This window comes from Stenella coeruleoalba (assembly GCF_951394435.1).
Source record: "Stenella coeruleoalba genome assembly, chromosome: 6".
In the NCBI taxonomy this organism is placed as follows: domain Eukaryota; kingdom Metazoa; phylum Chordata; class Mammalia; order Artiodactyla; family Delphinidae; genus Stenella; species Stenella coeruleoalba.
Genome location: NC_137151.1, coordinates 90,554,247 through 90,570,332, shown reverse-complemented (window position 1 = coordinate 90,570,332; position 16,086 = coordinate 90,554,247). Strand labels below are relative to the sequence as shown.

General features: G+C 35.1%; 1 protein-coding gene across 2 annotated transcripts in view; it reads right to left on the bottom strand.

The window, feature by feature from the left end:
• Positions 1-299: 299 nt before the first annotated feature.
• Positions 300-16,086, bottom strand: part of LOC307188300 (MOB-like protein phocein) — a 42,951-nt gene continuing 27,164 nt past the window's right edge. For both annotated transcript variants that reach the window (XM_079925284.1, XM_079925282.1), the window contains 5 exons: positions 12,718-12,760; positions 12,443-12,529; positions 7,156-7,235; positions 5,688-5,799; positions 300-5,556 (listed from right to left, as the gene is read on the bottom strand). In XM_079925284.1, the coding sequence (XP_079781410.1) occupies positions 5,425-5,556; positions 5,688-5,799; positions 7,156-7,235; positions 12,443-12,529; positions 12,718-12,760 (454 nt within the window). In that variant the 3' untranslated portion in view covers positions 300-5,424. The remainder of the gene's footprint in view (positions 5,557-5,687; positions 5,800-7,155; positions 7,236-12,442; positions 12,530-12,717; positions 12,761-16,086) is intronic.

The window sequence follows — 16,086 nt, the reverse complement described above, 5'->3', positions numbered from 1 at the left end:
TAAGACAAATATGCTACTTTATATGGCAAAAGGGACTTTGCAAATATGATTAATGATTTTATTATTTTTTTTAATATTTATTTATTTGGCTGCACTAGGTCTTAGTTGCAGCATGTGGAATCTAGTTCCCTGTCCAGGGATAGAACCCGGCCCCCCTGCTTTGGGAGTGTGGAGTCTTAATCATTGGTCCACCAGGGAAGCCCCTGATAAATGATCTTGAGATGGGGAAATTAGCCTGGATTATCCAGGTGGGCATAATGATGCAATCACAAGCATCGCTAATTAGAGAGGTGGAGAGAGCTATCACTACAGAAGAGAAGGCAATAAGATTATGGAAGTAGAGACTGGAATGATGGGGCCACAAGTCAAATAATACCAGCAGCCTCCAGCAACTAAAAAAGGCAAGGAGCACATTTCCCCTGGAGCCTCCAGAAAGAGACGGGAACTTAATTTTAGCCTAGTAAAACTTATTTTGAGCTTCTGACCTCAAGAACTGTAAGAGAATAAAGCTGCATTGCTTGAAGTCGCTAAGTCTGTGGTAATTTACTAGAGCAGACACTGAAAACTAATATCATCACTAATATGGTTCTCAATAATCAGAATCCAAGGTCTGCATTTTTTTGGTAAAGTGTTTTTTCTTTTTTAAAAAAATATTTATTTATTTGTCTGCACTGGGTCTTAATTGCAGCATGTGGTATCTAGTTTCCTGACCAGGGATCGAACCCGGGCCCCCTGCATTGGGAGTGCAGTCTTAACCGCTGGACCAGTAGGGAAGTCCCTGTAAAATATTAAAAATATAAAAGCACCAAATATTTTTTAAGTGATTTAAATACTAATCGAAATCAAGGCAAGAACAATTTCTCTCTATAAATATACACCAGGTTTTAAAACATGATGACTTTTTTTTTTTTTTTTTGTGGTACGCGGGCCTCACTGTTGTGGCCTCTCCCGTTGCGGACCACAGGCTCCGGATGCGCAGGCTCAGCGACCATGGCTCACGGGCCCAGTCGCTCCGCTGCATGTGGGATCTTCCCGGACTGGGGCACAAACCCGTGTCCCCTGCATCGGCAGGTGTACTCTCAACCACTGCGCCACCAGGGAAGCCCCATGATGACATTTTTTAGGGGAGTTAAATAAGGATTTACCCTCAAAAAAGATTCTTTTGAATTTCTGGAATTGGATGAAGGGGCTATCTCATTGCTAGTGCAATAACGACCATACCCAATGTTTCCTCTTCTCTGGGGTTGCCTTGTTCCTTGGACTCCCCTCAATCTATCTCTGAGGGAGGTAGGGGAACTAGGAGCACAAAATCCTATCATTCCTACTTCATTTACCCCCTTTTAGAACAAGGTATAAAGCATTTTTGTTGTTATTTTTACAGAAACTAACATTTTCTTCTAGACACTAATAAAACCAAAAATATTAAGATCAGCAAATGCTTACAAAGATGTAGAAAATTCTTTTACATAAAGTATCATATTAAATGAGAATGTTTCTTTGACATTGTTACAAAAAAAGGCAGAGAAAATCCTATTATCTGTGACAAACTACAATTTTTTTTGTTTTGTTTTTTTTGCGGTGCGCGGGCCTGTCACTGTTGTGGCCTCTCCCGTTGCCGAGCACAGGCTCCGGACGTGCAGGCTCAGCGGCCATGGCTCACAGGCCCAGCCGCTCCGCGGCATGTGGGATCCTCCCGGACCGGGGCTCGAACCGCGTCCCCTGCATCGGCAGGCGGACTCTCAACCACTGCACCACCAGGGAAGCCCCAAACTACAATTTTTAAGTGAAGATTTACAATTGTTATATAAGATACAGATGGCTTTCATGAGGTCCACTCAAAATAAAGTGGCAAATACACTATTTATGGAATTATAAACTACTTTTACCAAGGTTTATAGCAGAAGTCCAGATCAGGATAAAATGCTGATTTCATTTAAAAATGAATAAATATTTTACTAATTTTTGAATGGTGATGCTGTAATTAATCATGGACTCTATCTGACATAACATTTGACATACTATCTTCATAGATACAAGTTCAGGATGTCAGTTGTATTTCTCTTTTGGAAATTTGGGTTATTATGAAAACTCAGTAATCTCTTTGCTTAATTACAATAGGTTCTCATACTTGATATAAAGCGTTGCGTACTATAAAAAGAAATGTAAATAGCAGAAAAAAATCAAATAAATGAAGTATTGTAATCAGATTCTTAGCCCAGAGAAAATATCCATGCATCCCCAAATGTTAGGAGTGAGGCTCCTAATTAAACCTTTTAGATGAGTAATCTAACCCGCTAGTGAATTCACTTAGTAGTTACCTGGTTTTATAGTGTACCCTACACTAATAATGCATATTTTTTCAGAAAAAAAATTTGGATGTTTTGACAACCTCAAATAAATTGCTAAACACGTTGTACCGATACATCCATAGTTCTGCTTAGTGAACAATTAGCTGCATTCAAAAAATGAAAATCTTTCATGCCTAGCATGGAAGAACTATACCAAGAAACCTTTAGTACATTCAAGAAGTAGCTAAAAAAGGAAGTATACAAAATGTAGCATTTAACTGTGCAATAAAATTATAGGAAGCCTGTAGGAAAAACTAGGGCAGAGTACCCAGGGAAAAGTTAATTAGTTCTATTACAATGAATTTGACATCAGTCAGTAAATGTGTTTGAGACCGTAATACAGTTCTTGCTAACAATGCAATTAATCATAGACTTTAAATTTTATGCTGATACTAAGTTAAAATTTTAGGGAACTCGTTAAAAATTTAGGGAACTCCCTGACAGTCCAGTGGCTGGGACTCTGCGCTTTCACTGCCAAGGGCCCGGGTTCAGTCCCAGGTTGGGGAACTAAGATCTCACAGGCTGGGTGGAACAGCCAAAAACAAAAAACAAAAAAACCCACAAATATATATATATAACTGAGAAACTTGTTTCTAGAAATACAAATTTAACACCTCAAGTCAGAGAAAAGAAAATGTACACACACAAAAGAACTGTAATACCCATGGGAACATAAATTATTAAAAATCAGCTACTTTCCCAGATATGATAGGGCAAAAAGAATGAGTCAACTATATGAGTCAAAATAATTTTATAAAAAGAAAATTTTAACTTTTGGATCTATACTGGGTAATCCAAACAAAAAGTGGAGCCTAACTTCCTTATTGAACAGAACTGTGAGTTTTCTATTCCCCCCTTCTTAGAACACTTACTTCATAAATCAGAGGTTTGCCAGGCTAATCAGTTTTTTTAATACCACCTAAGTACATACATGTATATTTTCAAAATTCTGTAATCACTATTAAGGAAAAACTAACTGTTTCATTTAGGTCTTACCTAAAGAAGTGAGTCAACTTTACAGTGCAAGAGTATGAATGAGATATCAATATGAATACAAAAGCAAGACTACAAACTGATGTTTTCTTTGGGGGATTTTTTTTTTATGATCAATTCCAAACACACAGTACAGGGAAGATGGAATGAGTAAGAAAAAAATCATATTTTATTCCCCTAGTAACACCGAGTTATATTATTCAAAATATGTTTCAAAGTATTTAGCCAGATCACCAATCCAAGCCACTGCCTTAGTTCAAATGTTCACTAAGAAAATAGTCAAGCAACAGAAATCCATTGTGAGACTTTGTCTAGAGAGAACAGCTACATTATACTATATATAATTTATTAACTTAGTAGTTTAGTCTCCCAATATTTAGCAAGTTTGTGTGAAAATTACTATTCCCACTGGTTCATAGTAACATTATTATAAATGCATCATTTCAAAGTCAATATTCCTTTCACTGTGAACATAAAACTTCTTAAAAGTTAGTTATGGGTTGGGGTAATGACTGGCTGCTGGGATAGCATTGTTCAAAGCCAAATATACTGGCAGGATTGGAAGGCATAAATATATATACAAACTCTCAGGACGGTACTGTTTTCCACATTTTTGCTGTACATACTTGTCTCATAATATGGTATAAATTATTTCCTCCAATTTGAAAAAAAAATCAAGATGACTACATTTTAATCTTCATTTGAAAATAACCCACTCAAATGAAAAAGAAGTTCATTTGTTAATTCTGTTCAAAAGATGGATTTAAATATATTCTTCACTACATGTACAATTTTTTTTTTACCCTTAGTGCCTTGTTACAACCAGTTTAGCAATTAAGACCTCCAGTGCTTTTGTAAAAAATTGCATTCAGTAGGTAAGACTGTAAAATCTACAGTTGAATCCTTCTTAAGACGCTGAATTATAACAAAGTCCAAAAAACGTATGAGCATTCAGCAATACCTTTGGAACCTGTGAATTATTGCAAAAAATCTTACATGTGCATATAATTCAAACATAAACTTTGTGGGGAAGGGGTGTAAAATAAATACTACAATATCTTTCAACTCTGTTTAAGTGTTGCCTAGATGGTTAGAAGAAAAGATTAATATTACTAATAGTAAGAGTCAAACTATTTTAAAGACTGTTCTCCAAGTAGTTAGAACAATTTCACAAAGCAAAGATAAGCACGAGCCTATGCCAGTACATTTTTTTCCTGTAGTGTAACTGCTAATATGAGGTATAATCTGTAGGCAATTAATACAAATATAAATAGGTATAAGCCACCACTAAATCACAGTCTGGTGAAAAGCTTCTCAGCTAATGTACTTTGGGGAGAGAGTTAAGGGAAATGAAGAGAAGGGAAGGACAGGGCAGGTTTCCAGTGGGAACATCAATTACACGCTTTTATCGTTATCATCTTGTATGTAACAGTCCACTGAACAGAAAGATAAATCCTTTCCAAGTATGCTGGTCTAGAGTATACTTTATGTAGCATAGTAAGATTATTTAAGTATTACTAATGCTTCATTTGCATTTATATTTGGACATACACATAATCATATATATATATCAAAAAGTATAAACAGAATTTAAAAACACTTTTATCTCACTTTGGAAAACTTAACAGTTAAGACTGAACTATGTGGTACAGAATTTTCTAGAATATCAAAACTCAGGTATAAAACCAAAGGAAAACATTACTATCTCTTTAGTAAATGGCTTGTGTGAAACCTCAAGCTCACTCATCTTTTTCATAGATGTGTTTATTTGATGAGGATTGTGATCCAATGATTGTTTAGCAGCAATTTTACCAAACTGTAAATTCTTTTATTAACGGGCATTATAAACAGATAATACTAATCTTATTTAAAAACGATGAGTGCCACACCAGTGAATATACAGCTCATGAATAACTTAAAAAGTATTTCCCATTTTAAAAGGCAACACTCAGCATACAAAAACCTATACTAAACAAAGAAGCTATAATATGGATACGTGATTGATGTGTCTAAAATGATATATATACAGTACATAATTAATGTTAATTATGTGATCAGTACATTTTTTTCTATATGATTCCCTTCATGCTTCACTTTCCCCAGAAACTGAATTCTGAACTTCTTCTTCTAAAATTGGTACAATCAGGTTATCCTTGGACATCAAATTATATTTCATCACAAATTTAGTAAACCGATGACACAAAAATGTTTCATTCTGTAGAGAGGGGAAAAAAAATATGTCATTTCAATTTACTACTCAAAACCAAATAAATGAGACATAATATCAACATTTATTATTGTCATTCTGATAAGAATGTATCAGGACAATTAGTGAAATATACTTACTTCATATTCATCAAATATCTGCCGGTGATGAAAATAAGCATGTGAAAATATTCTGTAAATCCTACGGCATACTGATCCTAGTTTTGCTACAGATGATTCCTTTATGCTAACCCTAGAAATAGATAAGAAATCATAGATTTATAGAGCTGGACAGATCTTAGGAACAGTATAGTCCAATCTTCTCAATTCACAAGTGCAGAAACTGACACCAGAGAAAGTAAGTGACCAGTCCGGGTCACAGCACTAGTAAGTGGCAAAGGCAGGACTAAAACCCCTGTTCTTCACTCCTGGGGCAGTGCTCTTTCTACCTAACCACACTGCCCAAGAAATTCAGTATTATAGTTCTGAAACTTTGTTAAAGTTTAATGCAATTAAAACAAATCCTGACAAAACAAAACTTACTAAAATATATGTTTATGACATTAACACTCTGTCCACTAGAGCTAATTAAAACTACTGAAAGAATTATTGTTTTATTCTACAGAATTCAATTCTTTTTCGTGTGTGTGTGAGAAATAAAAACTGCCTACATATTACTGATTTTTAAAAAAATGTACATAGGATACCAAGGCAAAAACTGTTATTTTTTACCTGTTTTATATGAGCCCTTTGAAGTTAGTGATATTGGGGAAAAGTCTCCAAATCTATCCACCTGGTAATAAATATCTTAATAGAATAAAAGGCCAGTCACAAACCTCACCAATAATATATTACAGTATGCACACACTTCCTCTCAGATCTTAAAAATCTGAAGGCAAGGATAAGGACTCCTTCAAAAATAAGCAGTCCCAACAGAGAAGAGACTGGTGGTTGCCAAGGGGGAGGAGATTAGGAGAGGGATGGATTGGGAGTTTGGGATTAGCAGATGCAAACTGGTATATATATGGAATGGATAAACAACAAGGTCCTACTCTATAGCACAGGGAACTATATTCAATATCCTGTGATAAACCATAATGGAAAAGAATATGAAAAAGAATGTATATATATGTATAAGTGAGTCACTTTGCTGTACAGCAGTAATTAACACAACATTGTAAATCAACTATACAATTAAAAAATACTCTAGAAATACATAGAAAAAAATATATAAGCAGTCCAACTTAGGAAAATCTGCTCTTTAGGCATGCTAAGAGGATGCCTCTCTCTACCACAGAGATTCAAGTAAGCAAGTGTGTAAAAATCCCAACTCTAAAGCATGAAGGGAGAGCCCTGGAAAATGATGCACAGAAGCAGGAACTGAACTGGCCTGTGAGATTCAGGAGCTGAGTCCTGATGCCTTTAGTTTAACCACAATCTTAATTTCAAAACTTGAATAATTCTGAACAAGCCAAATATATAATAGGTTAAAAAAAAACAGTTTAAAGAATACAATGTATTAACAAGCAAACTAGTTTTAGTTTTAAAAACAGCAATCTTTAAAATTAAATCCAAAAAGTTTAGCACCATGTTTAAAAGTTTTGTTTACCTGCTGGGAAAATATTTATTGCTATTCAGAAGACATGCAGCACCATCAAGTGTGTGTCTAGTATAGTCTATAGCAGGACACTATAAAAGAAAGGATATAAAAATGCATCAACAAAGAGCTCTACCTCTAAAATTAGGTATATTTATTACTTACGCATCTTATTCCGAAAACCCTGAGCATAGTCTAAGAAAAAGTTCCTTACAATATCAGAATGACTGTAAAACTCAATGTTATGTCAATAAATAAGGCTTTATTATCCCCTTCAACTATAATACCTGGCTTCTAGAAAATAAGTGAATCAGTCCCCCAATTTCTCACTCTCAATATTGTACCTAGAAGAAAACAATGCTTAGAGCTGGGAAGAACACCTGATTATCTAATCTAACCCTCTGGCTATGAGGAAACTGAGGCTGATCAGTTTGCAGAATATGCACAGGTTTCTTGCCAGATCTTAAAAGTCTATAGGCAAAGGTAAGGAATACTTCAAAAAACAAGCAGTCCAACTTAGGAAAGTCTGCTTTTTAGGCATGCTGTCTAAGAGGAGGCTGACTCTGTAACGAAAGAGATTCAAGTAAGCAAGCATGCAAATATCCCAACTCTGAAGCATGACAGGGAGAACCCCTGAAGAATGATGCACAGCAACGGGGACTACCCTTGACTATTGGTCAATGACTTATGCAAGATGATACAGTTAGGAAGAAGGACTTAAAAACCGTAACCCAGATACACCGATTCCTAGTCCACTGATTTATACTTTACCAAGTGGCCCAGCAGCCTCTTTCACTTCACAAATACCTCCAGAGATCACTGCCTCCTTACATCTTAAAAAGCATGCCTTATTATGTTGCTGGTACCCTGTTACCAATCTAGCCGCTCTCTCAAAAATTTTCTTCCTTTGCAATTTAATACAAAATCTGAAGTTCCTTTATATTTTAATAAACCTGTCTTAGTACTATTTCATTTATCAGAAACAATGAAACCTATTTGTCTCATGGCAAATCAGCAAACCTATTAAAGGAAAAATAAAACTATAAAGTAATTCTCCTCTTTCAGTTCTTCTGAAGGCAGAGAGGGAGAAGCATCAAAAGAAAGGAAGACTGAGAATGAACCAGGGAACGAAGAAGGAAAAAAAAGACTAGAGAAAGAAATAAAAATGACTCTAGTTCTACCTAGTAATTAGAATATTTTTCAACTGTTGAGAATGAAACTGGTGTTTAAAAATGCAGTAACTACTAAATATGGCTTAGTATAGTACTTGGCAAATAGATAAAGATTATCTAAACCAAAAAAAAAAGTATTTTTCTAACTATACATCCACAGGAATTTACAGCTAGTAGACTCACTGCCTAAAATAGGAACATGAGCAGTATTTACTGAAAAAAGTATCTTTCTCCATATATATGATTACAGGTGACTTGGTCAAAAACAAATATCCCAAGTCACTGTGTTTCTCATTCATATTGGTCATTTGGGTGTACCGTGGGACACTTTTACAACCTTTAAGTCAGCATGGAAATATAATGCAAGCTACATATTTAATTTAAAAATTTCTAGGGACTTCCCTGGTGGCGCAGTGGTTAAGAATCTGCCTGCCAATGCAGGAGACATGGGTTCGAGCCCAGGTCTGGGAAGATCCCACATGCCACGGAGCAACTAAGCCCAAGTGCCACAACTATTGAAGCCTGCGTGCCTAGAGCCCACGATCCACAACAAGAGAAGCCACCACAATGAGAAGCCTGTGCACCGCGATGAAGAGGAGCCCCTGCTCGCTGCAACTAGAGAAAGCCCGCACACAGCAACGAGGACCCAACACAGCCAAAAATAAATTAAATAAATAAATATATTAAAAAATAAATAAAGTGAGAATAATGCATCTTTACTATTTGCCAAAATGAAACTAGCTTTTTGGATTCAGTTTCCTAATTGGAATTATCACATCATTTACTATACTATGTAGCCAATTTCAGTGAATTATCAATGAAACTGCTATGATTTTCCCAGACGTAGAATGATACACAACCTTAACACTGCTTCAATTTATTAACTCAAAAAAAGTAACACCATGAGTGAAGTCAGTCTTAAAAAATAAGTACTACTAGCTTAGGTATCAGATACTTCTTATTTTGGAGAATTTGCCTTTTCAAACAAAAGAACATAAAATATTGATTTTCCAACTAGAGAATTACGTGTCTTTAAGCCTTAGAGGTCTGTCAATATAATGATCACTTAAAGGTCTATAATCCTACAGCACAGGCCTAACTTAACTATTTTCAATGAGTCAATGTCAAGCAAAAACTAATTACTACAGATTAAAAGGGAATGCAGATCAAAGGAAATGCAATGCATAGTTTAAACAAACCAGTTGTAAATGACATTTTTGAGACAACTAAGGAAAACTGAATGTGTACTAGGTGTTAGATAACGTGAAGGAATTATTTAAAACAAAAAATGTTCTCTAAAAATTGCTACTTCCTATACTCTCGCCTTGACAAAAACTAAATAAGGAGAAAATAACATGAATAAGTTTTTCAAGGTAAGACCAATTATGGAGAGGAAAATCATTATGGCAGGTTTCAAATACGTAGTAAGAAATATTAATGAAATGTAGAGAAAAAATATTGACCTATAAAGTTCAAAAGTAACATTTCTACTTGACAGACTAAGAATCAACTAGTAATCACCAACAGTTATTCCTATCAAAAGACATTAAGACTAAACCAAAAATCTGAACTAGTGCATCTCATCCATTACACACCATATGACAGGTGTTATTCTGTCATAGCCAGTGAATCATAAGTTCTAGCCCATTCAATTGTCCAATTATGAAAAATGATACTACACAAACAAATGGAAAGATACACTGTGTTCATGGATTGTAAGAATTATTACTGTTAAAATGACTGTACTACCAAAGGCAATCTACATATTCAATGTAATCCTTATCAAAATACCTATGGCATTTTTCACAGAACTAAAACAAATAACGTTAAAATTTGTATGGAAACACAAAAGACCCCAAATAGCTAAAATGATCTTAAGAAAGAACAACAAAGCTGGAGATATCAGGTGCCCTGATTTGAATCTATATTACAAATCTACAGTAATCAAAACACTATGGTACAGGCACAAAAATAGACATATAGATCAATGGAACAGAATAGAGAGCCCACACTTACATGGTCAATTATCTATTACAAAAGAGGCAATACATAATGGGGAAAAGAGAGCCTCTTCAATAAATGGTGCTGGGAAAACTGGACAGCTACATGCAAAAGAGTCAAACTGGATGACTTTCTCACACCATATACAAAACTAAACTCAAACTGTATTTAAGACTTAAATGTGAGGTGGGAAACCATAAAACTCCTAGAAGAAAACATAGGCAATACACTCTTTGACAACCAGATTAAAAAATGGGCAGAAGATCTGAATAGACATTTTCCCAAAGAAGACATACAGATAGCCAACAGACACAGGAAAAGATGCTCAACATCACTAATCATCAGGGAAATGCAAATCAAACCACAATGAGATATCAACTCACACTTGCCAAAAAGACTATTATTGGGGACTTCCCTGGTGGTCCAGTGGTTGAGAATCCATCTTGCAATGCAGGGGATGCTGGTTCAATCCCTGGTTGGGGAACTAAGATCCCACATACCGTGGGGCAACTAAGCCCGCCACCACAACTACAGAGCCCATGTGCTCTGAAGCCCACACACCACAACTACAGAGCTTGTGCGCTCTGGAGCCCGCGTGCCACAACTAGAGAGCCCACATGCCGCAACTACTGAGCCTACACACTCTGGGGCCTGTGCACCACAACTAGAGAGAAGCCCACACACAGCAACAAAGAGCCCATGCGCCACAACGAATGATCCTACTTGCCGCAACTAAGACCCGATGCAGCCAAAAAATAAATAAGTAAATAAATATTAAAAAAAAAGACTATTATCAGGCTTCCCTGGTGGAGCAGTGGTTAAGAATCCACCTGCCAACGCAGGGGACATGGGTTCCAGCCCTGGTCTGGGAAGATCCCGCATGCCGTGGAGCAACTAAGCCCATGCACCACAACTACTGAGCCCATGTGCCACAACTACTGAAGCCTGTGTGCCTACAGCCCGTGCTCTGCAACAAGAGAAGCCACCACAATGAGAAGCCCACACAATGCAACAAAGAGTAGCCCCCACTTGCCGCAACTAGAGAAAGCCCGCGCACAGCAACAAAGACCCAATGCAGCCAAAAATAAATAAATAATTTTTAAAAAAAATGACTATTATCAAAAAGACACAATTGGCTATACTCCAATATAAAATAAAAAGTTAAAAAAAAAGACTTAAAAAAAAAAGACAACAAATAAGTACTGATGAGGAGAAATGGGAACCCTCACGCACTGTTGGAGGGAATGTAAATTGATACCACTATGGAAAACAGGATGGCAGTTCCTCAAAACATTAAAAATGGAACTGCCATATGAGCCAGCAATTCACTCCTGGGTACTTTTCCAAAGAAAACAAAAACACTAATTCGAACAGATATATGCAGTCCCATGTTCACTGCAGCATTATTTACAGTAGCCAAGATATGGAAGCAACTTAAGTGTCCACTGATTAGATGAAAAGATAAGGAATATGTGGTATGTATACACTAGCATAAAAAAGAATGAAATTTTGCCATTTGTGACAACATGGATGGACCTAGAGGCTATTAAGCTAAGTGAAATAAGTCAGACAGAGAAAGACAAATACCATATGATTTCACTTATACGTGGAATCTAAAAAACAAGACAAATGAACAAACAACAAAACAGAAGCAGAGTCATAGACATAGAGAACAAAGGTGGTTGCCAGAGGGAAGGTAGGAGGAGTGAAATAGGTAAGGAAGATTAAGAGGTATAAACTTCCAGTTACAAAAATGAATGAGTCACACGGATGAAATGTACAACATGAAGAATACTCTCAATACTATTGTAATAATTTTGTATGGTGACAGATGGTAACTAAACTTATCACGGTGATTATTTTGTAATGTACAGAAATATCGAATCACTATGTCATACACCTGAAACTAACACAGTGTAGGTCAATGATAATTTCAATTAAAAATTTTTAAAAAGATACTAATCACAAGAAACCCTAAAGTAGCACTGTACCAATGACCTTGCAGCAAAGAACTCTAAGGGCAAAATAAACAGTGACCTAAAAACTCAAAAAATTTGTCTACCACCATCTTAAAGAGATTTAGGTTATGATGATTTTATTAGTCATTCTATTTCATAAATTCTCACCTCTTTTGGTGTTTTATGAGCTGCACAAAGAAAAATCCATTGTTCAGTTGCTGTCATCTGAGTGCATGTATCTGGATGGCATTCACTCTGTTAAAATAGTTACATTTATTAATATGTAAAATAATAATGAAAAAGTTTATCATCTGAGTTGCTACATTTCATGTAAAATTCTAGAATAAATTAAAAATTTGGGTAAGTCTTTTTAAGCACATTAATTTACAAAAACAGGAAAAAAAATCAGAACTTTCAATTATAGCTTTAACTTAAAACATTACCTGAAGTTTGACAGCAAGTCCATTTAGCTCAAGACAGAATTGCCTAAAAATGTAAATATATAAATGAAAAGTCTTATCCTCCATATTATTTTTAGAATATTAATTGTAAAAACAGAATCCCATCAGTACCATTCTTCCTCCATCATCATCATTATCAACACCACCTGAACTTACATGGCACATTCCTTACAAAGACATACACATTAGTAAACAAAACCCAAAACTAACAACCCTAACAATAATGTTCAATATCAGAGTTCAGTGAGTTGATTACTGTTACACACTGGAAATTGGTACAATTTTTCTGAGAAATACTTTGAAAATATTTACCAAGACCCTTACAAAGTATATATATTTTTAACTAAGTCATTCTCCTAAGAATCTATTCTAATGAAATAATCAGAACTGCAATGCAGACATATGTATAAAGATGTTCACTGAAACTATATACATAAAAAGTTTCTTTGAAACATTATAAATGATTAGCAATTGGAGAGTAGTGAAATGTTGGTATTACATAAACATACAAAGGATATATACTTATATTCACAGTAAGATTCCAGTTATGTAAAAATTCATGTGTGTGTACATATCTGTATACAGATAATCAGAAGAAAGACTAGACATTTTATATTCCTATACATTATACAGGTTTTATTCTGATTACAAACAACATGCTCCTTCTAAAAACTCCAAACAGGACCAAATACAAAATATAAAACAGGAAAGTCCTCCATACTTCCATGACCTCTTCCCAAAAGATAGTTATTGTTTACATGCAAATCTGATTTTCTCTAGATAGATTAAAATATATTGGAATCATATCATACACAATTTCATAACTTGCTTTTTCATCACTTAATAGATCTTGGGCATTTTTTCATGACTTACTTTCCCTCTAAAATTGTCAAACTGAGAATTATAAAGCCTAGAATAATGCTTGGATTGTTCCTACAATAGTTAAGTGCTCAAGAAATATTTTTGAATAAATGAAAAATGGAGCAAATTACATGACATTTAGATCATTTTTAGACAGACTTGCTATTTGATATGAAAAGACAATTAAACCTTTATGTCATAAAGATACTTTATGTTGTCAAAGTACTGAATGTGTTCCCTCTAAAAATCTATCAAATTAATCGCTATGTTTCCCCATCAAACAAATGAATACACTTTGGTTCCGCAAATATGCAACGCTAAAACCTGTAATTAGAAGATAAAAGAGAGTTCCAAAAGAAAAACAAAAAACCCAAAACACTGCACATATGTGAAAGGAAAACTATCTTTATTTATTTATTTATTTATAACATACATTAAAATAGAAGAAAGCAAATTAAAAAACAAGGGTCAAATTTTCAGTTGTCTATAACTGTACTTCCTTTCCAGATGCCTAATAATGCTGTTCTTAGATTATACAAATAACACTATTTCTGAATCACCACATAGTCCTCTACTGCCCCATATCTGTAAGTCGCATGTTATGTGTTTCTGAGTTGTTTTCTACTAAGTGGTAATAAAGACAGGTGGTGATAAACACGTTTCTCATCTAGTCCAACCTACTTATGGCCAACAGGAAAATTAAGCTAACTGACTTGGCAGTGCTATAGGTACAATCGGAGGCAAATAGTGCAAACCTAACAGCTTCAAGTTAATTCAGTATAGGACTAGCACACATAGTTATGCAGCTGAGAAGACAAGCCAGAGCTGAAATCTAGTCTACACTCTAGTCACTAAGCCATGCATACTAGCATGGGATTACAGCCACTCAGAGGAAGGGGCATCTTTTCCTAATTACAAACATTCAGTAGGGAGTAGTGGGAGATTTGACTGAGGTCATGATTCAATTCCCATTAACATCATAATATAATCAACTGCATTAATCAGTAACAGCAGGTATTAAGCCTCAAATCAGTAACATTAAGCACATGCAAAAAAAAAATCAAACTGCTTTTAAAACTCTTCTTGGTCAACTATAAAGATGTATACACTATAATAAAGAGACAAAAGAATATATATGTCATATATAATACATAAATTATACAAAACAAAAAAGTGGTTAATATCAAAAAACCCCAAAGGTAATAACAATAGCACCAGGACAAATGGAATATGAATAAGAAAGATTTTACAAGTTTTGTATAATGCATATTTCATAGTCTAAGTTAAATAGGGAGGAAAATGTCTTTCTTAGATCTGAAATAAAAACCTTGTAAATTAAAATTGGGCTTCCCTGGTGGCGCAGTGGTTGAGAGTCCACCTGCTGATGCAGGTGACACGGGTTCGTGCCCCGGTACGGGAAGATCCCACATGCCGCGGAGCGGCTAGGCCCGTGAACCATGGCTGCTGAGTCTGCACGTCCGGAGCCTGTGCTCCGCAACGGGAGAGGCCACAACAGCGAGAGGCCCGCGTAACGCAAAAAATAAAAAAATAAATAAATAAATAAATAAAACGAACCCTCACTTTTTAGGAATTATGCTTACAGTGAAAAAAACACACTTGCTTATTTTCATCACTAATCCCATAGGTAAGGAAGTAGTTATTTTCAAAGCTGATTAAAAAAAGAAAGAGGATATATTATACTAAAGTGCTCTCTATATTTATAAGAATGGCATAACATCTACATACTCATGCTTTCAATTATCATGCATCGAGATGTATTAAAAAAAAAAAAAAACTCGATCAAGTAGTCAAGTGACTTGCCCAAGAAAATGGCAGATTACAAAGAAGTCTCAGCATCCTGAAACTGCTGAACGGTTATGACAAGACAGTGTCTTAACAATATCTAGACAAGCCTATAGCATCAAAACAAAACAACAGAAAAAGTACCTTGTCTACAAACTGAGGCACTCATCACAGGAAATGGTCTAATTTATTCAGGAAAAGTCATATCTCTACTCCACCTTATTATCTAAAAATCAACTCACAGTAACAAACTCTGATCAACACATATCTCATACAACATCCTCTATTTTTAATGTATCAACTCATCCTAGCTCCGATTTACAATGGAAAGTTTATAACTTCAAGAAATAACCTAGTAGCTTCAGAATACAAGTGCTTCTAAAGTTAACTCATGATTCATTAGAAATCAATTTTCTCATTCAAAGGATATTATGAAAAGCTCTAAAACTTCTTACTTCAGGATTATAATTAATCTCCATTTACCAAACAAAAGACTGGAAGTTCACAGTAGTTACCAGGTAACTCGTCAGCTACCAAGTCTAGACTAGGACCTCTAGAGAGAAATAAAGTAGATAAATAGTAGGTAGTAGAAATGAGTTAAGTACATGGAAATAATGCATCTGTGATTAAATGATGTAATTAAGGAAAACCACGTAAAAAGATAATAAGGCCCAAATCCATAAATAT